Genomic DNA, 23,129 nt, shown 5'->3' with positions numbered 1-23,129 from the left:
GGGGAACTGCCGTGGGGTGATGCCGCTGTCAGATGATGGCGGGGCGGGGAGCCCCTGCGCGATGGGACGGGGTAACGGCCTTAGACTGAGACGGGGCGGGTGGAGGTTGGGCGCTGGGGAGGAAATCCTTCGCGCAGAGGGCGGTGAGGCGCTGGCACGGCTGCCCGCAGAGCTGCGCTGCCCCGTCCCCGGGGGCGATCGAGGCCGGGTTGGCTGCGGCCCTGGGCAGCTGAACTGGTGGGGAGCAGCCCTGCCTGAGGCACGGGTGGGACTCAGGGGACTTTAAGTTCCCTTCCAGCCCAGCTTTGCGGTTATGACAGTTCCTTCAGGCTACTTTTCCCTCGTGTGTATGACATGGTTCAGCCTAAGCCCCTTTTTGTGACAAGACTTCTTTATATATGTTGCTAGAATTCTATTTTTCTCTTTCTATAATGCTGCTGTTTGGATTTTGTGTACCTCATACACCTGTGTGTTAGCAACACTTACCTGTTTTTAATTTCCATGGGTCAAAACTGACGTTCATCTGGTCACCCCCTCAGTGTGTGCTTGTAGGCTTGGGCTGTGACTTCCGTGTGGTTGGTAAGGCCAAGAGCAGTAAGGGAGAGGGCCCCGCAGCTTGAACTTTTCTCAGCATTTGAGGATGTTTCCTCTAGGTCACATCTAGGCCGTCTCTCCCATATGTGTTGCTAAGATTGCTTAAAATCCCGCCTTGCGCTTCTTGGCTGTTAAGATGAGCAAGTTCTGTTCTGCTTAGATATAACATAAAGGTGGCAAGTTCCGCAGTAAGCGTGCCGCCCGGAGAACTAAATTATGCAGTAGGGGTTGCTTCGGTGGCAAGAAGAAAGCTGCCTGGGCATGGTTCCCTTTTTGTGAGCTGGGGCAAAAGGGCGACATGCAGACAGGCAGTCTGTGCAGGCTGTGTGTTGTGGGTGCAGTGTGACAGCTGTGCTCTGCACAGTGCAGGGCCCACAGCCCTAATGGATTGCTGCCGGGAGGTGGGCATTGGCCCCGGGGGCAAGGCCTGCTCTCACCCTACACCACGTGGTGACACGTGTGGCTCGGTCTCTCCTGGGAGCTTTTCTCCTGGTGTAAATGTGGGAGCGGAGCTGCCACGTGCCAGCTTCTGTGTTTGGTACGTTTTAAGGCATTCTGTGGTTTGGTTTTACTTCTGATAACACTTTTGTAGGGCTGTATACCTTTTTTTTTTTTCCCTTCAGTCTGTGCCCATTACTTATGTAAATAGAAGACTGGGAGCCTGTGCCCCAGTGGCTCTTCTCTGTGTTTAAAAGAGTTTAAAAGCAGTTAAAGTGGAACTGAAATCAATGAAGTGCTGTCTCGTTCCTTGGAAAGCAATACAGAACCTTGCTACAAAAGCAGATCAGCAGAATACCGTGTGTAGAGCAGTGTCTAGTTTTAACTAAGTACATTCCTTAGATGTATCTTAGAATATCTATCTTAGAAAAGTGATTAAAAAGATTTCTTAGCAATTGCAAACCAAAACGATGCAAAGTTATCTTCAGTTGCGTGTACTTGTTTGCTCAGTCAGCCTGAACGGAGTGGGTCTGCACTATGGTGCACTAAGCTTGAGTGCCTTATGAAGTGCTCTTCTGACTGGTCTTTAAAAAGCAATGGTCTCTCGGGTATCAGAGTTGCATTTAGGAGAGTTACTGCCCTAGAAGGACTGTGGGAGTTAGTCATTACTTGAAGACTGGGCGTATAATGTACTGTGGAGAACGGTTGTCACTGTAACTATGCTTTTATCAAACTAAATGCTGTTTTTCCCCTTTCAGTTTGAATTCTCCTCCAAGCAAAATACCCCTTCAGGCTCCTTTATGCCACTCCAATTGCCTGTATCAGAGATTACACGATATAAGAAAAGGTGACAAAAATGCACCTAACTGATATTGTACTTGTGAATTTCCCACTTAAACCCTGATTTGTGTGGATGTGTATGTTTGTGCCAGGAGTGATTCTGGAGATGTGACTGCAGAGTGTCCTTACAGCATGTGCTGTTCCAAGGAGAGTTGTATGTCTGATTCATGAATTTATTCAAGAAAAAAATAAACACCTTAGGTGCTTGTGTTAGTTTGGAAAATCTTTGTGTCAAAATGCAAAGCATAAAAAGATGGCATTAGAAAAAAAAAATTGCTCTAATTGTGAGGGAAATAAAACGGTGTAGAAGGTTGTGTTCAGTTCTTAATCCTGCTCTCTGGATAAAACTTCTGATGATGTAAATAGAGGTGTGAGAAATGCATAATTCCCCATGTAAACTGGGATTTTGGCTTTTGGCCCATTTGAACGTGTCGTCCGTGTGCTTATTGGTATGGAGGAGAGGTGAGAAACCACTCGTGTGGGTTGAAATGCCCGAGTGAATGAGCTCACCAGCCAGCTAGTTGCACTCGGCGTGCATACACTTGGCACGGTGTAGCTGAACCCATTGGGATTAGTTTTACTTGCCTATCTGCCGTAGGCTAAGAAGAGGCTGTGTGGATCAGCCGCTGTGCTGTATCTTAGCCCTCCTAGGTAGCTTTCATTTGTGTGTGCCCCCTCAGGAGCGCGGTTACCATCACTGTGTGTAATGCTTCGTGTCAGCATTGGGCATAAAGAGAAGGTAATATGCTGGGCCTTAGTGAGATGGAAGGGAAAAAGAAGAAAAAGGTGACTCGTGGAGAAGCAGTACAAAGAGAACTGTGTCTAGCTGACAGCTAGGCAGGAGCTCAGAACGCTTGCTGCTTATGTGGCTCCTGCTTTAAACTGATACTGGTAGCAGGAACCTGTTGGACTTCATTCAGAAATGGCCAGTAGGTATTAAACTCAGTAAGTCTGCTGTTAAAGCTGAGCTGCTTCGTGAGAGCAATGCTTTTGCTGGGTTGGTGGTGCAGGTCAGTGGGCATAAAACCTGGGCAAGGTGTGTAAAGCCTGACTGCTTCCTGAAGATGTCCTTGGAGAGCACTTCTCCAGTGCTGTGTTTGCTTACCAGACCCACTGGTGGGCAGACTTGAAAAACAAAGTAAATGAGTAAGCCCCGTACCATCATTAACACTGGAATGAGCAATGTGTTCTAAAGGACAAGGAAGGTATCTTAAGAATGAACTTGGATCTGTAAGAAAATGTATCATTTTGAAAGTTATTTCTGTCAAATTGGTAGCTGAGCAGGAGAGGTTGGGAGTGTGGCTGTTAGCATATAAATAAATGGAAGGCTGAATTCAGTGCCTGAGTTCTGTATACATCTATAGCTCTCAATTTGTTTGGGGCTTTGCTGATGTATGTAAGGGTTCTCTGAAGCTCTCCTGTGTTTATTTGGTTATTCAGGAAGCAGAATGAACACCGGTAACTGTTTTGAAGACAAGAGTAATTAATTTCGTGTGTACAGGAACCTTTTGGGACAGTTAAAATAGGAAAATGGTGAAAAGCTTGTGAGGGCTGAGATGTGGAGCGCTGTTACTGGGCCAGTGCAAGGAGGACTTTGTTAAGATTGCTGTCGTATTATTTTTTCCCTTCATTTTGCTGCTAAGTTTGTAGAGTTTTGTCAGGCCATGTCTCATGGGGTGGAAAACAGCACATTTGGTTTGTCAGTGTCCTCAAGGCGTGGTGAACCCAGCTGAAGCCAGGGGTGCTGGGTGAAGCAGGAGGCACTGCTACCCAACGTTGAGGTTGGGGAAAGCTTCCTGCAAAGAGCTGAGAGGTGAAGGATGCCTTGCGGCTGTGAGTAAAATTGTTAAATGATGGTTATGAGTGGCATTTTGGCTGGAAAGAGAGCCATGTTCACAAAATGCATGCCAGCTCTTGTTTACAGAAAGCTTTAAAAAATAAAAGAGTGATAAAGGAGATAGCTCTTTTTTTCTTTTTTCCTGATATTATAGGTATTGAATCTTGCTCTCTACCATATATAATTCTTGTTAATCTGCTCATGTGATGTATATATCAATTTTGTTAATGTGATAGTAAACTGCTCCCACCTTTTTGGTATTGTTTTTTATCCATTCCCTCAGAAATCTCTTCTATCAGAGGCACAAGTTTCGTGCTTCCTCTCATTTTCTCACCTCTTTATTTTCTTTGTGACCCTGTCTCTTAGAAGACAATCTTTGATTTTAGGTGGTGCTTTTTCTTTTTATGCTTTTTTTTTCTTTTCTTTTCCCAGATGGATGATAAAGAATATGACATATATATTTAAAAATTTCTTGGACTACATGAATCTCTTATTTATTTATTTCATAAGGAAGGTTTTCAGGAGCTTTCTGCTGTCTTGTTAGCCTCTGCTTGAAACAAGTATTTCATAACAGAGGTCATCCATTTTATTTCTGTCAGGCATAAGAAGGTCTAGCATATAGAAAACTGAACCTAGATAGCTTCAGTCTAAGCCATTTTTAAACGAGTGCCTTTATCTCTCATAACAGTTCTTGGCATGCTGTTGCTTATTCTCTAGGAAAGATATGAAGGCTGAATGTTTGTTAAGAAATAATAAATTCTGCTCTGGTTCAACCATGCCTGTTAGTCTCAAGGTGGTGACCACTTATGATGTTTTTCTTTAATATTGGAAGATTTGAATCTATTTTGCAATACTTTTTTTTAGGATAAAAGACTTGGGAGAAAGGTAGGTGCTGACTGTAGACGTGGAGAGAACAATTAGAAGAGCAGATGCTTAAACTTCATTCATAAACTCGTAAACAATGTACTCAGTAATTCAGTAACTGGAGAATTACATGTTAAATGTTTTTCAGTAAAGTGAAATTTGTTTCAGCTTTTTAGTATCTCTAAGAAGTAATACAAGCAGGACGAATCCTTCAGAAGAACATTTAATCTTTCTAAAGCTGACTATTTTTATCCTCTATCATAAGCAAAAAATTTAGTTGGAGATATTTATTTAATAGTAAATATTATCATATTTAGGGCATTGACAGCGCCTTCATTTATGCAGCTCCAGCTGTGGATTTGGATGCATTGGCATTTGGGGTCACATGCAGTAGGTTTGCCTGCTCACCTTGTTTTCTTCTCAGAGGTGGGGGCAGCGATGATAATTGTGATTTCCTCTCAACAGCTGCGTGTTCAGAGGCATCTGTGCATGAGGAGAAGTTTGTTCTATGGCCTCGGAGCTGGGTGCCAGGGAGGATGGCAGCTGCTCAGAGCTGGCAAAACCCCTTTATCTGCAGTACCTGGAGAAAGCTCTGCGATTGGATCAGTTTTTACGACAGACGTCTGCCATCTTTAACAGGAATATATCCAGGTACTAAAGCCTTTTCCACAAAGGATATCATGGAAAGACAAGCATTTTTATTATGCTGTTCTCAGGCAACACCATAGTAGGAGTTTACTTGTTCGTTGGGAATGACTTGTTCGTTATAAAACCTTATCTTGTAAAGAATTTGCACTGTACTTCTCCTCTCATTGATAGTTCATCATATTTCTTGCCCAGGTATACAGATTAGCAAGGTGTTTTAAAGCTCTTTGTCATAGTTGAGTGGACAAAATTTTCTTTGCCTGCAAAAGATAGGATGAACAAGCATTAAGTTAATTTTTTAGGGAACTGGCACGTAGCCGTAAGTGGGATACAAATAGTATTGTCAGATGCAGCATTTCTATGATAATAAGCTGTACCATTGAGAAGTGACTCATCAAGGTATGTTTCTGTCCAAAAGCAATTTACTTTTAATTTCATCAGTGTTTTGTAATTGTGAACTTACAGAACTGAAAAGTGTATGCATAATAGATAGTAGCCTGTATTACAGGCCTATAAGATTCACACAAGGAATAAAAAAGTATGCTTTATATCTTTCACATGTACGGTAGTGCTGGGAATAACAATACTGTGCTTTGATTTGACTCAGCACTTCGTTTCTTGGTTAGTTCGTGCTTCGAGTATTAAATATCTATCTAGAGACTAAGGCCGCAGCTTGATAGCATAACCAGACTGGTCTGATGATTAACTGCTGCTAAGGGTTTAACGCTAAATTATTAACAGCAGTATTTGTAATGCACAGAATTACAACTGAGGCTGCCTTCGTTCTCAAACCTTTAGGCAAGTTGCACAGACGTTTCTTCTTTTGAACGTTTTCCTTTCATTCTCAGCATATTATGTATCTTCTTGCAGTGATGAAAGTGAGGATGGATTGGATGACAATCCTTTGTTGCCTCAATCTGGGGATCCCCTGATGCAAGTTAAGGAAGAGCCTCCAAATGCTTTGCTTGGGGAATCTTCTGGAGTAGGGAATTCAGGAGTGCTGAACACACATTCCCTGAATGGAGTACTGCAGCCAGGTAATCACCCACTGAGTTAAATCTCTGCTTACTTTGGGGCAGGCTGAGAAAAGCATTATTTCTGAAGAAATTTGTTTTTATCTTTTCTTTAAACAGAGCCAAAGTCTGAAAAAGGGAGCTTGTATAACTTTTCTAAACTGAAGAAAAGCAGAAAGTGGCTGAAGGTAAGGGTATTGCAAAGAAATCTGAGAAAAGCAGAAGAGTCCTAGTTAACACCGGTAGACAGTGGTGAATAAGGGAGTCTGCCTTCTCATCTGGTGTAGATCGTGGAGTCCTAAACATCTAACAGTGTAGATGACAAAAGAAAGTGATTTGAGCACTTGTCAGAGTATTATCACAAATTATCACAAACGTAATTGCTGAGTATGGTAAGTTTACAGTAAGGTTAGTTGTTCCCATATCCTGTTTTTACTTTACATGTACCACTGAGGGCTCAGAAACTTAGACAGATGTCATAATAATCACAGGATTGTTAAGTTAGAAAAGATCACTAAGATCATCTAATCCAACCATCCAACCCATCGCCTGTACTCACTAAACCACATCTCTCAGTGCCAAATCTACTCTTTTCATGAAAACTCGAAAAGAAATTGTTCCTAATATCCAACCTGAACCTCCATGGCACTTAATAAACTTAATAAAGCCAGAGCATTAGACATTTTTTTCCCGTTGCATCTTCCATGCTCTTTGGCCACAGTCAAAGTAAAGTACTTCTTTTGACGCAACATACACAGCAACTGCTTGTGTTTGAGAGCTGCCTGAAATGATGTGATGCAGCTTAATTGATGCAAAGTATCATACTGAAGAAGAAGCACAGGGTGATGTAGAGATATAGTAATATTTGATATGTTGCTGAAAACAATCTTTAAAGGACTTCTTTAATCTTGTACTATATTGGTCTGTTGTTTGCTGCACTTTTTTTTTTTTTAAAGTAACTGGAGTTACTCCAGTGTCCCTTGCTAAGAAGAAATAAGGGCTTTCTTTGTTGTTTTGTTTTTTTTCTGCATTAAAAATACCAAAACAAAATAATGCATTCTACAGAAGTTTCTCATGTTAGAAAGGAAAGAAAGAGGAGTGATGGTCAGTAGTAAGTATTGTATTGGATCTTCGGTGGAACAAAATAGGATTATAGTCTCTATGCATTTAAGGCTTTCATCTCCATTGTGTAGCAAAATGGATGGTAGGCATTTCAGTTTTGGTGAGCAGCAGCATTTTTGTAAAATACCACAGTGAGTATACATTTAGAAACATTAAGTAATTTTAGTACTATGTCCAAATTAAAGTGAGCTTTATGAATTGTATTAAATGGACACTGGAGACTGAGGTGAAAATTTGTTTCTAAGATGAAGTCAGTACAAAGTCCAAATGAGGGGAGGAAAGAGAGAGTGGAACAGTGGCACTGTGCCATCTTTGCCTTTCGTTGTACTGCAGTGTTCTCTGGTTAGTAAAAACAGGTTGCCAAGAGGTCGAGCAAGAGCCAAACCATGTGCAAGTGGTGCAGTGGGAGAATAGCAGGACAAATAGTACAAATGAGGTAGCAAAGCACCTGCAACCATGCATCATAAAATGCCCTTGCTTATATCCTGGCTTTTCTCACTGCTAGAAAGAGCCTTTTGAGACCACAGGCAGTTGCACTGGTTTTTAAAGTGACTTAATTTTCACTAAACTAACAGAACTGTACCTCTCTGAAGTTAAAAAAAAAAAAAAAAAAGTTTAACTTGATTAGATGCTGAACAGCACTGTAGATCAGAAAACTGTTTTCCATTTCAGGCATTTCAGAGGGAAGACACTTCGTAAGTGTTGTGGTTGTGCCAGCCTTTATTAGATAAAGGCCCAAGAGCGTTCTGCATAAATAAACAATACAGTATAAGGACTTGTTATTGCTAATTTTTTTTTTTTTATTTATTGTCGTTAGAGTATCCTTCTGAGTGATGATTCCAGTGACACAGATTCTCCAAGTGATGAGGATGGAGAAGATGAAGAATTTTCTCTTTCAAGGGAGGAGCTTCACAATATGCTGCGATTACACAAATATAAGAAACTACATCAAAGTAAATACAGCAAAGACAAAGAGGTAAAAATCCAGAACTTCTGTATTTCCTTAATTTTTTTTTTTTCCCTTGTAGTTGCATTATTTTAACCATTTTCACATTTTTTCTGAAAATCTATAGTATTTTGTGGACTAGAAAATTGTTTGGTAGACTTGAACAATCTAATGTCAGTTTCAGAGAAGGGTTAATAATTAGGTACTGATTGAAAAGCTCACCTTATGCTGAGAATCTCTCAACAATAAATAGTATGGATACATGTGTACATACAGCTTCTACAACACTCTGTTGTGTTCATTAGAGCAAACGTGGTGCTAGAATGCAAAATTCAAACAGTACATATCAAAACTGAGGTGCTTAGATTTTAATACAGGTGAATGCCGTTCAGGACTAAAAGTGTATATTTAAACCTGCTGCAGTACATTTGCCACACCATTGAGGCTGCAAGCAGTGGGGTGATGTTTATCTTTTTGAAAGAGAGTTCCTCGTATTCTTCCTTAATGTTTTCTGTAATTTTTGGGGTTTTACTTGTCTTTATTTTTTGTCATACCTTCCTTTTCTATTTTAGATTTTCTTTTTACATCCACTTCTTTTAATCTCTTCCTTCTAAGAAGATATCTGCTGCATTTCTAATTTTTCTTAATATTATGCCAAATTTTGACTGCTTTGTTTCTAATAATGTGTTGAGTCATAAGAGCGTTTACAAAAAAAAAAAATTGCTGCTTTGAATTGCAACTGAAAGTGTGTCTCAGATGAAGGAAGTCATCCTGTACTGCTTTCAGAGAATGTGTATGAAACAAAAATTTGACATTTTGTTTCATACTGCTTCAGATTTCTTCAGAAGAGTGGAGAAATATTTTTTCCACCCAAGTCTTTCTTTCTGTCCATTTCTTTTCTTTGTTCAGTCATTATCTTTTCAACGCAGATCGCATTGGCTTCTTGAAATACCACGTAACTGCACAAACATTCATACACCCAGCTTCCACAAAGGTCATAATTTTTATGTTTGTGTATAGCCTGTATATAGTTCTTTAGTATTTCAGTTGAATAACACTTGAAATATGTTACATTTTTTTATAATCTCCAAACTGCTTGATCACCTCCTTTCACAGGATAACCTGAATGTTCGATTTGTTCATGTGGAAATCTTTTAAATGCCGTTTACCTAAGCCTGTCCTTTGATATCTTTTCATGTGATAAAAGTAGGACATGTATGTAACTTGGGAATCCAAGCAAAACAAGTAGGAAGTCCTTGATTGGACTGTTGCATGTAATGTGCTGCTTTGCTGAGCAGCATCTGTATGAAAATGATGTAGTAGTATGTTTTGAAAGTGTAAGCTTCACTGCATGCTTTTCCTGTCTTATTTAACTGAGTGGGTTTGGTTCCCTCTGTAGAACTCGAGGGCCACCTGTGGGCAAGTGGTTTCACTTCGGACTCTCCGATCCTTGGTAACAGCACTAAATATGGAGGAGTACATTTATCGATAGCTTATTTACAATCAAGATGTGAACTCATTTATCTGCTATTGCTGTTATCTGCTGTATCTGATTTGTATTAGCGTGCTCATTTGCATCTACTTCAGTTGCAGCAATACCAGTACTACAGTGCAGGACTGCTGTCTACATACGATCCTTACTATGAGCAGCAGCGCCACCTGCTAGGGCCCAAGAAAAAGAAGTTTAAAGAAGAGAAAAAATTGAAAGGTAAAGTCACTCACGTTGTGTTTTTAGATAGCTGCTGTGATTTAAACTCCTTTCTTGTGTTATTGTCTTTGAATAAATGTTCATGTTTAAACATATTCTAGACCTTTGAGTTTTGGATGGAAAGCTAATGGCTGATTCCATCATAGAGAAATCAGAAAATACTGTGCTTTATCTGGTCTCTAGAGAACTATGGTGAAAAAAGATGGTGTAAATTGAGAGTTCATGACCTTTGTGGACCTCTGGATCCAGAATAAGAGACATGCAATAAGTACTTCATAGCTATTTCAGTATTGCTTGACTATGTTTCAGAATCCATAAATATTGCTGTGTATCATGACCTATTTGCTCGTTTTCTTTGAAACTTGATAGTTCTTAGAAAAATATAAGAAACTACCCAGTACCTGATACAGTTATTCCAGAATATGTAATTGCTCCAGAAATGAGCTTGTTTTCTGGAAATTAGAGGGAGCTCAGAATATGTCCAATATGCGTTAAAATAGAATTACTTCTGTAACCTCTCAGCTGGAGTTTTTCAGCTGCATGTTTGCCAGGAAGTACAGTTTCCTTTCATGACTGAGCTGACAGCATCTGTAGATCTGTAAGAAAGCAGGAAGAGAAGGCTCTGAGCTGTCGATGTAAGGTGAATTCTGTGTAGTGCAAGCTCTCATGTTTGAGCTGTGTTTTAAGAAGGTTGTTTTGGGCTTCCCTCTATCCTTCCTGTCTTTCTGTAAGTTCCTTTAATGCGGTATTTTTTTCCACTGATCTTGTAGTGTCCATGACTTTGCATACTATCAAATAGTGAATTTATTATCTGATATAGCATCTGGTAGTTTCCTCTGAAAGTTGTGTTCACAATAAATGAGAACATGTCAGTCTCTTTCACGATGGTTTTAGATATCTACCAAATGCTGATGTTGTTACTTTTATATGTTCTTCACATGCCTGTAAGTAAAATTTTACCACAGGGCAAGAAGCATTGTACCAGATCACAGATATTTTAATTCCTAATGTATACATCCTCATGAAGGGAAACATACCATAGGAGTTAGTTGCGAAACCATAAAGAAATAAGTGTGTGGTTCTAGAAATGGCAAGCATAGGTAAGTTTGACTTTTTTGTTGGTTCCACACATAAAATGGCTTGGATAGCTTAGTTAGGAGAGATATCAGACTAAATGCAGAAGGTCCTCAAAATAGGGAAAAAAAAAGATTTAATGATCGATCTTGCAGGAAAGTTGAAAAAAGTAAAGAAAAAGAGGAGACGGGATGAAGATCTCTCTTCGGAGGAGTCACCGGAACACCACCATCACCAGACCAAAGTTTTTGCCAAGTTTTCTCATGACACACCACCACTTGGGTCCAAGAAAAAGCATATGTCTATTGAACAACTTAATGCTCGTCGGCGAAAAGTTTGGCTTAGCATTGTTAAAAAGGAGTTGCCAAAGGTGAGCTTGGTTGATGGCACTGCATCACTGATGATAACAAGAAAGCGCGATAAAAAATAACTTAGTGATTTTCTGCTGGTCAGTGATGGCCAAATTGATATTCTACAATCTGTAAGCAAAGTGTAGTTCTGATTTCTTAACACCAGTGGATCATGCAGTGTGTTTCTTTCATTTGGCTGTCTGACCCTTTTCCACGAACAGTACAATAAACTTAAGGAGGTATTTCTACAAATCTGCAGGATACCTACGTAAAGCAAACCAATATTCAGGACTAGTGTTTAAGTTCAGGAGAGGCATGTTTCAGTCATCACAGCATACATGTGTTTTGAAATGTAAGAAACAACTTAGGGAAAGCTTCATGTCATTTACAGGACAAGCTTTGGGCATGTTTGAGATAGCTGGATGCACTGTCATTAGTTCTCTGGGATATGATCAGCGAATCTTACAATGGGCTCTTTAGAATATGCTTTTAACAGACTGAATTTCTAGTGACTTGAGTATAACTGATAGCTGTATCATTCTTTATGAATGTAGGAACTGTGCAAAGGATATGTGCAGTGTTATTTTTTCAAATGACTGATTTTGTTCATGTGAATAACATAATTTGCATTAACTCAAACATCTTTGGGGAATAGTGGAAACATCTATTTGTTTCAGTGTTGACAGTGGGATTGGATAATCCTGCTTTGCAGAAGTAGTAGTTAAAGAAAAAGCCTGAAAAAGGGGATGTTTTAAATACTTCCTTCAGGAGCTGGAATGCGTTTACACATGTGTTGGACAGTGAAGGAGGGAAGGTATTTCCATCAGAACCAAAAATAGTTACAGAACATGTACTCAATTATGCAATGAATTGCATGACTGAGGTTGGCAGATCTAACAGCTAAAGACTGGATAGTGATCATCTGAAGTAGTGTGCAGCTATTACCCATCAAGTAATTGTAGGATGTGTTCTTTTATAGGCTTACAAACAAAAAGCATCAGCGCGCAACCTTTTCCTTACCAACAGCAAAAAGGTAAGTGCTCAGCTTGATACTGATACTTGTATTGAATGTAATAAGCAAACTGTAATCTCTTCGTTTCTTACTGATGATTCTAGCAGGACAGTACAAGAGAAAGAACTGTATGTAAGTAATTTCTAAGAGGCTTTTCTTTTTTTAAATGTATCAATGTGTTTCGTAAGCAGTAGAGGAAACAAGCAACATAAATTTGTGTCCTCAAATCCCACTGGCTTTCCTAAAATTTACTATATTCATTTTTATTCACTGATTTTGATACAGTAAATTAAAGACTTCAGAACACTTCATTAGCTTCTGAACTGCCCATCTATCCAGCAGCTAGAATTTGCAGTTTTAAGTATTCATGTGTAAATCAAAAGAGCTCTTGGAAGCATTAAAATGTGTTAATTTATGCAAACTTACATAGGAACTGGGATTAAAAATGGAACAATTTTTTTGATTAAGTGATTGGCAAAGGAATTTATTTCCTCATTGGAGTAGTCTCTGAGAAGTGTCATTATTTCTACCTAGAAGACTTTATTGTAGGAACGTTTGGCAATGCTTTTCAAAGCATTTTTAAAGTGTTAGACTCAAGTGTGTGATTCATATATATACCTAATAAAAAATAATCAAGTATATGGCTAATAATCATCAGATAGAAGATGACATAGGAAATATTATGTTCCATATATACATTAGTAGGAATGAGAATGTTTTCTCTTCAAGGAATACAGGAAATAGGATCTACTTCACTGTGGGCATCCTTACCAGAGGCTAGATTTCTTTTTGATGTCTGGACAAATATTCTGTGATTATTGTATTTGTAGATATCACAAACTGTATTTTAGCAAGCAAGTGATACAGCAGACTTAAAAGGTTTGAAATTACACTCTTTTTTCCTTTGCTTTCATTTTATTTGGTCATTTGCAATCTCTGTATGATGGAATTATTGATGTACAAATTTCAGTGGAGGAAAAGAAACAACTGTCAGAAACATCAAACCCAGCAATTTTGACCATTATGACAATGACATTAATTTATATGTGCTGGATTGAAAAATGACACTTCTATGCTTCTTGATGAGATGGTAGGAAAATTGTAAGATACTCCCCCACTTTCAGTATATTAACATGTGAATGTGATTGTGTGCTACCAATATTGCCATTGCAGCAGCCCTATTAAAACAGTTGAGAAAGAGTGTGTGCCACAGAAGAATGTTCGGAGTAGAGTCAAGTTGCAGGCAGACCTTAAACTCTGGTCTCTGGAGTACCTTTCAAAGATCTACCCACCAGATCAATCCCTTTAAGTACTGTGCTGTGCTGCAGCTGTCTTAGGTTTTGGTTTTTTGTATGCAGGAAGTTGTTGGACGTTTATGTTCTCTCTCATCATTTCAAAAGTCTAACTGCTGAGCAAAGTAGCATAGTTTTTCTCTTTTGAAGGATCAGATTTGTTTGCAATTAAATGTGATGTGCATTGCTGGTTTTCTTTAAAGCTGCTCATCTTTCATCTGCATCCAAACCTTATTTCTCCCTAGCTTGCTCATCAGTGCATGAGAGAGGTACGTCGAGCTGCTCTCCAGGCCCAGAAAAACTGTAAGGAAACTCTACCACGGGCACGTCGTCTTACCAAGGAGATGCTTCTCTATTGGAAAAAATATGAAAAGGTAGAAAAAGAACATCGCAAACGGGCTGAGAAAGAGGCTCTGGAGCAGCGCAAGCTGGATGAGGAGATGAGAGAGGTAAAGCGAAAACACAGGTTGCTTATAATTAAATTCTTTAGCAAACACAGAAATGACTAAATAATTTGAGTTTCTAAATCTGGGCTATTACATTCATTTGTTTATTCTGTTTCAATAATATTGCTTGCATTTATTTGGTGTTTTAAAGTTCTTTCCATAATTCTTCCAACATTAGCCAGAGATTATAAGAAGCCTTTGAACTACCTGAGTTCTTCAAAAGTGATTGAAATAGAATAAAGGATTAGATGAACACCATGTGTCTCACTCATGCATGCATAACTCAGTGTTAGTTTGTGCTGGCCTTTTGTGATCATTTATACATCTTTTTGAATACAGAGGTCAAGTCGCATTTTCATTCACATTGATATTTTATTTTTCTGCTGTAAACTAGCATCAAGACTTGCAGAGAATTTTTCTGTGATCACTTTTTGTGTTGGCCAAGTGACCAATTCATTGACTCTTTTAGTGATAAGGGTTGAATTTAAGAAAAAAAAAATCTTGCCAAAATTCTCTGGTCGATTTACAGTTCTACTTTCAGTGTTCAGTGGTGAGCTGATGTTGAATCATCAGAATACCTTCTGTTTAGTTTAATGCTAAAATCATTAGATCATGCTTTTATCTATTGCGTTTTTCTCAATTCTTGGAAATTTGCAAACACTGTGTGGCTGAAATTACTAGGCAGGTTTTACTGTAGCATTTTTTAGCCAGGACCTAAGAATGAACAGAGTTTCTGCAACATCTTGCTGAAGCCCAGACAGTTACAATACCTCAGATGTACATTTAATATATTCTTTCACAGTTCTCCTTACTCATAAACAATACAATACTAGTTACCTGCTATGATTGTATTGTGAATTTTCTAACTGTTTGGTTCTTTTACCATATACCTCTCTGTTGCTGTTTCTTTTTTATTAATCTTTAAGTTTTTCAGCATAAACAAAACCTTTAATCTTTCTTTTTGAAGATTATGGTGTTCTTTGCCATGATTATATAATTTTAAAAGAATGTTTCATTTGTATCAATATTCTATTTTAATATAGGTGTTTATGGTGGTGGCTAGTTTTTTACATACACCTGATGTCCTGGCATTTTTTTATCAAAATAATGTGCATAGTAAAACCTAGATAGCTTGTCATTTTATTAGATTAAAACTTTTTTTTATTTTTTTGAGGCATATTTTGATCACTAAATCTTTATTCTGTTTTGTTGTTTGTTTTTTTTTTTTACCTGTGATCTTGGTAAACGCTTTTCTCTTAGGCTAAAAGGCAGCAGCGAAAACTTAACTTCCTGATCACACAAACTGAATTATATGCCCATTTTATGAGTCGTAAGCGAGATATTGGGCATGATGGAATCCAGGAGGAAATCCTACGCAAACTGGAAGACAGCTCTACCCAAAGGCAGATTGACATTGGAGGAGGAGTAGTGGTCAACATCACCCAGGAAGATTATGGTAAGAAATTCATCCACAATCCTTCCTATGCTCTTCTGAAATTTACTGTGCTATTTCTATTATTAATCACATTTACAACATCAAGCATACAATTCCTTCTGTATAAGAAGCACATCTGTAATTACTGAAGCTTAACTGATTTTTTTTTTTTTTAACTTGGTTTGTTGATTCTGCAAAGCTCTAACATGGAGATGTTGTTTTCAGATAGTAACTATTACAAGGCCCAAGCTCTGAAGAATGCTGAGGATGCTTACCAGATTCACCAAGCCCGGGTATGTATGTTTTGAATCCATGAAGTGAAAGAAAAAGCAGAGTAATTGGTAAAGGTGATAAAGCCAGAATCTTTAATAGCAGCCAAGTCTAGTAGGTTTGTTTGAGTTCATTGCCTCTTCCTGTGTTCAACCAAGTAGAAAAAAGATAAAATATCTGGGAACAGGTTTGTTTTCCATTAATTTCTGGCAAACATCACGTGTCTTAATATGAAGAGTAAAGCCTTTTACTATACAGTTTCTTGTTAACATGTGCATAATCTTACATGTATTTTCCTTTTCTTGTTTAGACTAGATCATTTGATGAAGATGCAAAGGAAAGTCGAGCAGCTGCTTTACGGGCTGCTAACAAGTCTGGTACTGGCTTTGGGGAGAGCTACAGTTTAGCAAATCCGTCTATCCGGGCAGGGGAAGATATTCCACAGCCTACTATTTTCAATGGGAAACTGAAAGGTTACCAACTGAAAGGCATGAATTGGCTGGCAAACCTATATGAGCAGGTATCTTAGTACATCTTGCGGATTTTTAAAACTTCTAGGATAATTTAAGTAATTAGAGGAGACTTGTTCAAAAAACGAAATAGTTTTAAAAATAGACCACGTATACTGCATCTGCAGTATTTTTAGAAGAAATGAAAATATTACATAAATCACCCATCAGAATCCTTGACTTTGAACAGAACATAAATTTCAAGATTCCTTATGTGGATATTTACAGAACTGCTTATCATTTAGATTATACACTGAAGAGACTTTGCTTCTCAGAATTGCATACAATTTCAGGCTTTGGGCAGATTGTAAATTGCAGATAGCATTGCTCTGTGCATATCCAGTTTGCAGTGTGATTGTGATTTGCAGATAGACTGAGGGGAAAAACAAATATGGCCTAGAAATGAATGAAAGTGCAGTTGATATGAAATATCTCTCAGTAGAAGACCTAAAAGAAAGTAGGTTGCTTCATTTTTCAAGTCCTGCATGGATAAAAAAGTAGTAAGCCAAAAGTGTAAATTTATTTTTTTTTTTCAGGGCATCAATGGAATCCTGGCAGATGAAATGGGTTTGGGTAAAACAGTACAAAGTATTGCTCTCCTTGCACATCTGGCTGAAGTAAGTGGATTATAGCTTTTTCCTGGTCAGAAAACTTGATAGAAGATGCATACTTTTTACACTTGAAGTGAATTCTAGATTATAAAGCTTGAATGCTTTAAAAGTCATTTTATCTATGGCATTTCCGTTTGTTTTTAAGTTGTACCTTTAAAAGTTCCTATGTGTAAATGACTATATATGTGTGCACATATGTATGTAATATTATGTAGAATTTTATAAAAATAGGATTTTCATTTATTCACAGAGTAACATTATTTCATATGCACTGATTGTAAAAGCTTGCTGAGAGAACAAGTTGCTGACTTAATGATTCACTGATGTTTATGAATCAGAGACACTTGTAGAATGAAACCCAAATTCCAAATTCTGAATTTCAAGACAATTAGCATAGATTTCCGTACTTAATTGTGGGGGGGGGATTGTTTTTGTTTTTGTTTTGTTTTGTTTTGTTTTGAGACACAGTGATTCTTCAGTGCCAGGACAGATAAACAAAAAAGAAAAAGCAACGTGAGCTTTCTTCTTATTGCAGAAATATATGTATAGAAGGAGGTAGATAGGTTTAGGGGGGGGAAAAAAAAAAGTGGCATGCAGCTACTTGCCTTAAATTGGAGGTATCAGCTGGTGGTACTGAGAGCAGAAGTAGCTGGATTGGTGACCAATGACTGGCCATCGTCTGCGTTTGTTTATGTTGGTTTTGATATACTTTTGATGGTACTATCAACAATGACATTGGAAGGATGCAGAGCCGAAGTCTCTTAGGCTCATGTGTATATAAGGGATAACAACTAGATAGGCTTGTCTCCCTGTTGCAACTTGAGATTTTTGGAAGTATTTATATGACTTTTAATATTTCCTGCTTTCCCTTGCACAGACCAGCTTACACCAATACATTAATTATTCATCTTCTTTCTCACAAGAAGATATTCTGTTGTGATGTGATGGAGTAAAGCTTTCCAATACCACCTGGCGTTTTTTTCCTTCCCGAAATGACAGAGGCTGTTAGTAAGGTGGAGGTGGCAACATTATGAAGAAAAAAAAAAGAACAAGCCAGTTCATAGTGGTGATGCTTGTTCTGGGAGCAACTTAGCTGTACTGAAGGAGGACTGTGTTAGATATTAGGTCTGCTCTGTTTGATTCTGTGTCACCCTGCTGTTCTGGGAGGCAGTTTAATTACATTGTGTATAATTCTGTCTTACATAGCAACTGTTACTTAGCAGTTGCAAAACTGTATGAAACTATTTCCGTGTTCCTTCCCCCCAATTAATTTATGGATGTCTGTTTATTTTTTTTAATATGTATATTGCAGAGAGAGAACATCTGGGGACCTTTTTTAATAATCTCGCCTGCATCTACTCTTAACAACTGGCACCAGGAATTTGCCAGATTTGTTCCTAAATTTAAGGTAATAAGAACATACAGTTCTCTTAGATTTTCTCAAAAGCAAACTGTTTATATTCCTGAATTCTTTGGCGCATCTGGGTGCCTCATTATCTTGCAGTCTCAAATTCTGTGATGAGCCTGTTCTGATATTTCTCCATTGTCCTGTCTTTCTGGAGTATTCATTTATCTAAAATATCTAAAAAGTATTCCTTCTTGAATCATATGATTTTCATTTTGTATCAAGACTCCATCTTGATGAGGGAATTGAAGTAAGCAAGGGGTGGATGTTCAGTTCTATAGTGTGTGGTCCTGGCAGTCGACCCAAGAATAATGTTTCAGTCTTATGCATCCTCTTCAGAGCAGTGTTTTCAGTCATTCCTATCAATCTGGTTAAATAAGATAAAGACTATGTAAATAAAACCAGAACTCTAAACAAACCAGAGTGAGAGACAGTGTTCTTAGAGAGAAGTAGAAGAACCATAGACAAGCAACTAGCAAGAAAGAAAAGGGAGAGTAGTGAAGCACAATTAGGTGAGAACAAAAAGCTAACAGGAAAATAAGTCAAAGCCTTCAGGTTATAGTAATTGTGAGAAAATAGTAATGTAAAAAGCAAGAAACAGTCAGTTACTGGAAAAACAAGCTGCTTACCTGTACTCCAGTGAAAAACATTTGAGTGTTTGGAAGGAAGATTTGAAAGGAATATATATCACTGAAACAGTAACAGCATTTTAAAATTAAAGGTAGACAGTTCAGAAGCTTGTGGTTACAGCTGCAAAGAGGAGATTATGGTTTAAACGTTTGAGTTGTTGACAAGTATGTTTGTTATGAAGAGATCATGATTAGGTTTTGTAAGCACAAGTAATTTTAATTCTTACAAAGAATTTATAAAACCAACAAATAAAAAAACCGCCTACTTACAATTGTAAGCAGCCAATATACCAGTAACACCCAGGCTAATTGTTTGAATGCCTTGGCTACTTAATGAGGTGTGGGAAAAGACTTGGAAGTACTGCTATAAGTAATACTTCATTTCTTGGTCCCAAAACAGTAGGGACCCTAGCTTAAAACCTGGAGTATAATACATGAGAGCGATTGGCCAACACTATCTATTTACTTTCTGTAATTTGCTTCAACCAGTTAATTATATAGAATAGATGAGTAACTTCCATGCTTTTTCTCCAATACAGCAAATATTTCAAAAATGCAGCCAGGATGCTTGAGACAAGAGAACTATTTCTTTCTTTTTTTTTTTTATTAAATAATAATAATTATTATTATAAGCATGGTTTTCCCTGTTTGTTATTACATAGCTGTTTTGTGGGTTAGTATAATAATACCACATTCCTGGAACAAATTGTATTTTAAAAAAATTCTAAGCTTTTGATTGTTACTGATTATAAGTTTTACCAATTTTTTTGAACCAGTTTTGTTCCTGCTTCTTATCATGTTGAAACTCATAGTCATTTATGCTTATGGTAAATCACAGTGAATTCATTTCTTCAGGTCCATGGCAGAATATGTGAAGTATGTAAAATAAAAGACTTAACTTGTTTGTTAATCTCATGAGTTTTTTTAATAGCATCCTTATTTCACAACGATTGCAAGAATGTTCATCCAAAGGCATATTGTGTATGCAGTAACTTAGAGCTTGTTTGCTGGAGGGTGGAGATGTTTCACAAGCTCAGAAACCAGCATTCCTCACTTTCAGTCTTGCATTGTAGTCCTTTCATCAGACAGACGATGGCAGTGCACAAATAGTAATAGTATCTCTGGCTGCTTTCTGTTCACTGCAAAGATCTGTTCTGAGTAATGGGACCCATAAAACTCTGAGTTATAAATGAATGGCCAGATTTTTTGTATTGTTACTGACTTTTTAAAAATTGTTTTATTTGTTATGTCCAGACCAGATATGTTACCTTTCATCTCTGGAAACAGTTCCGAAGTACGAATCCAGCAGAGTTGGTATTATTAGGAAGAAACAACAGGGAACGTTAAGCAGGAGAGCAAGCCTTTTAGTCATCCAGAGACTTGTTTCTTCCATAAATAATGTATCTGTTTTCATTTTTAGAAACATGCTTCTGGGTGTTTCTAGACCAACATATGCTGTCTTTATATTAGGCATAAGACAAATGATAATCGTTTTTGGAATTATGTTTCTAAGAATTTTTTTAAGTACTTTCTGAATTTTTTCTGCATGATAAGAAAGATCATTCCCTTTTGGTTTTGAGGAGAGCTGTCTTTCTGATTTATAGAATGCATAGTATGAAATTCTAAAGCGAGTACATTTTTATTTGAAAAGTAATGTCTTTGTATTTTTATACTGTTCCAGGTGCTACCTTACTGGGGAAATCCCCATGATAGAAAGGTCATCAGGAAGTTCTGGAGTCAGGTAAATTTGGCATGCCTGTGTGATTGAACCATCTTGGTTATTCGAGCAAAGTAAAACAAACCATTATTACACTTTATTATGCTATGCAATGTGTGGATAATAGTGCTGTTTCTTCATCCATGTGGTAAGGTTTGTTAATATAGTGGGGTAGAAGACCAATCTTTTATTAGAGAGCAACACAGTACATCACAATTTAGGGTAGTATGATGTTAGTTGAAGAAAGTAAGGCCCTAAAATTAAGCAGGCTGCTTTAATGTCAGGAACTGTTTATTCAAGTTGGATAATTTAACTCAGAATGCCCAGGGCTAGCATCCCTGCAGACCTGTCAGATTGTTCCTAATTTAACATAAGTAAACAGTATTTTTCAGAGTTCAACACCTAGCTCTTGTTTGGTGCATTAAGAAGCATTTGAAATTGATCAGGGACTAATGGACTGAAGTTCAGATCCACTAGTTGAATAACCTTGTTGTAGATACTTTGAAAAGTCATTTGAGGAAAAATGAATAATGAGAGAAAATTATGAAAAAGAAATCTGAGATTACAGCATATACAGGTAAACTCTTCACAGTGTGTTTATGTTATATGGACATTTGTTTTTTATTTCGTGTTTATAGAAGACATTGTATACTCAGGATGCTCCTTTCCATGTGGTGATTACCAGTTATCAACTGGTAGTACAGGATGTGAAGTATTTCCAGCGAGTGAAGTGGCAATATATGGTGCTGGATGAAGCACAAGCGCTCAAGAGCAGCTCCAGGTAATAAATGAACTGGAAAAAAATCTTTTACTTTCTGTCAGTCTGGTAGAGGAATATAAGAAGTACAAACACTGATTGTTATGATTGAAACAGATAGGAGACATCAAGTGTCTTAACATAGTTTAAGTATGTATACAATTCCAACTCTGTGACAGTGGAATGATCCACAATATTCCTCTTCCAAATATGTTAACATAATTAAAAACTAACTGTGGAACAGAAGTATGAATAAAGTACAGAACAGTGAAAGAAAGTGGTATTAAATACTGTTCACCTTTGTCTTGGCTACTCATACAATTCTGCCATATAAACAGTCTATAGTCTTTAATGTGTATTAGTTACGTTTGCTCCATTAAATGCATAATTTTTATTGCTTTTTCAGTGGCACTTCCAGGCCTTCTAATGAGGGTTAGAACACTATGAGTACTGTCAGTTGCAGTAAAGCCCGATCTTTATCATAATAATCTGTGCCAGAAAGCTTTATTTTCATTTCTGAGTAGAGATGTGTCCATTCCTACTTTTGTAACCGCTTTCTCATAACTTTTCCCCATATTGCCACTGTACACATCAAATCTCCGTTACCATAAGCTGGAGACTCTTTTGGATGAAGACTCATTGAGTCTGAAATCTGCCCTTCCAAGACTGTAACATACAGCTCAGCACTCTTTCCACAGTGTCCCATGGACTTAGTGTTGTAAAGTCTGAAAAATACACAAGATTATGATTGATAATAACTGTTTCTCTTGGGAAGTTAATTATTTTGATGATAAGAGTTTATTATCATTTGTATTAAAAGTGAGTTAAAACATACTTAGATAAATAAAATAAATGATGTTCATTCCTTTGTATTTTGTAAAAGGCTACTTCCTTCTGTAATTGCCTTTTGAAAGACTGGGCAGTAGCTGTGATGTTATTACCCAATGACCTTCAACAAAACATTTGGGAAGGTCACTAGAAGCAGTTGGTCTTAAAGTTCTTTATTTTTTATATCCTACAAAAACAATTCTCATGATTTTTTTTCTCAATTTTATTCATCAGTGTTCGCTGGAAGATCCTACTGCAGTTCCAGTGTCGAAATAGGTTGTTACTGACAGGGACCCCAATCCAGAACACAATGGCTGAGGTATTCATAGGCTCACACGAGCTGGCTTTGCTTTATCACAAGATTATGTCCTAAATGTCTGTGAGCAGTTGAGAAACCTTGTCTTTGTGTGGGATCATGTCTTGCGCACCATTTGCCAAAAAAAAAACCCTAGGATCAGGTCTGCGAGGGCATAGTCAAATAGCAGTAAAACTGAAGATACCTGATAGTAATGCCTAGGTTACAGGATAAAAAATAGCTCTGGTAGCTGCTGCTTCTGTTGGCTGAAGTTATTGCTGTACATTTCTCACTGCTTTCTAGTGATGTTGATATACCTGGAATGGGGGAAAAATGTGGCTGGGGAAGAATGTGGCTGGGGTTCATTTTCAATTTTTCTGGTCTTGTGATCAAGTAAAATGACTTAGCTCATAGAGAGCAGCAAGAATGTGAGATCCTTAGTTACCTTACCCACAGCAGGATGACTTATGCTCTTTTTTTTCTTCTGCCTTG

General features: G+C 37.7%; 1 protein-coding gene across 3 annotated transcripts in view; it reads left to right on the top strand.

Annotated features, from left to right (window-relative positions):
- Window positions 1–23: 23 nt before the first annotated feature.
- The window catches only part of INO80 (INO80 complex ATPase subunit), a 64,347-nt gene continuing 41,241 nt past the window's right edge, over window positions 24–23,129 (top strand). Inside the window, exons 1-18 of one of the 3 annotated variants that reach the window (XM_010711327.3) lie at window positions 24–71; window positions 1,791–1,879; window positions 5,039–5,224; window positions 6,089–6,255; window positions 6,352–6,419; window positions 8,171–8,329; window positions 9,887–10,007; window positions 11,237–11,451; window positions 12,411–12,464; window positions 13,981–14,184; window positions 15,442–15,637; window positions 15,842–15,909; window positions 16,197–16,406; window positions 16,932–17,012; window positions 18,319–18,414; window positions 20,722–20,781; window positions 21,396–21,538; window positions 22,577–22,661. In XM_010711327.3, the coding sequence (XP_010709629.1) occupies window positions 5,082–5,224; window positions 6,089–6,255; window positions 6,352–6,419; window positions 8,171–8,329; window positions 9,887–10,007; window positions 11,237–11,451; window positions 12,411–12,464; window positions 13,981–14,184; window positions 15,442–15,637; window positions 15,842–15,909; window positions 16,197–16,406; window positions 16,932–17,012; window positions 18,319–18,414; window positions 20,722–20,781; window positions 21,396–21,538; window positions 22,577–22,661 (2,070 nt within the window). In that variant the 5' untranslated portion in view covers window positions 24–71; window positions 1,791–1,879; window positions 5,039–5,081. Of the gene's footprint in view, window positions 1,880–5,038; window positions 5,225–6,088; window positions 6,256–6,351; window positions 6,420–8,170; window positions 8,330–9,886; window positions 10,008–11,236; window positions 11,452–12,410; window positions 12,465–13,980; window positions 14,185–15,441; window positions 15,638–15,841; window positions 15,910–16,196; window positions 16,407–16,931; window positions 17,013–18,318; window positions 18,415–20,721; window positions 20,782–21,395; window positions 21,539–22,576; window positions 22,662–23,129 lie in introns of all 3 variants that reach the window. The other 2 variants (XM_010711328.3, XM_010711326.3) reach the window with 2 other exon arrangements.

This window comes from Meleagris gallopavo, chromosome 5 (genome assembly GCF_000146605.3).
Source record: "Meleagris gallopavo isolate NT-WF06-2002-E0010 breed Aviagen turkey brand Nicholas breeding stock chromosome 5, Turkey_5.1, whole genome shotgun sequence".
NCBI classification, from domain to species: domain Eukaryota; kingdom Metazoa; phylum Chordata; class Aves; order Galliformes; family Phasianidae; genus Meleagris; species Meleagris gallopavo.
The sequence above is the reverse complement of the archived record's forward strand: the minus strand, read 5'-3'. Positions and strand labels throughout refer to the sequence as shown.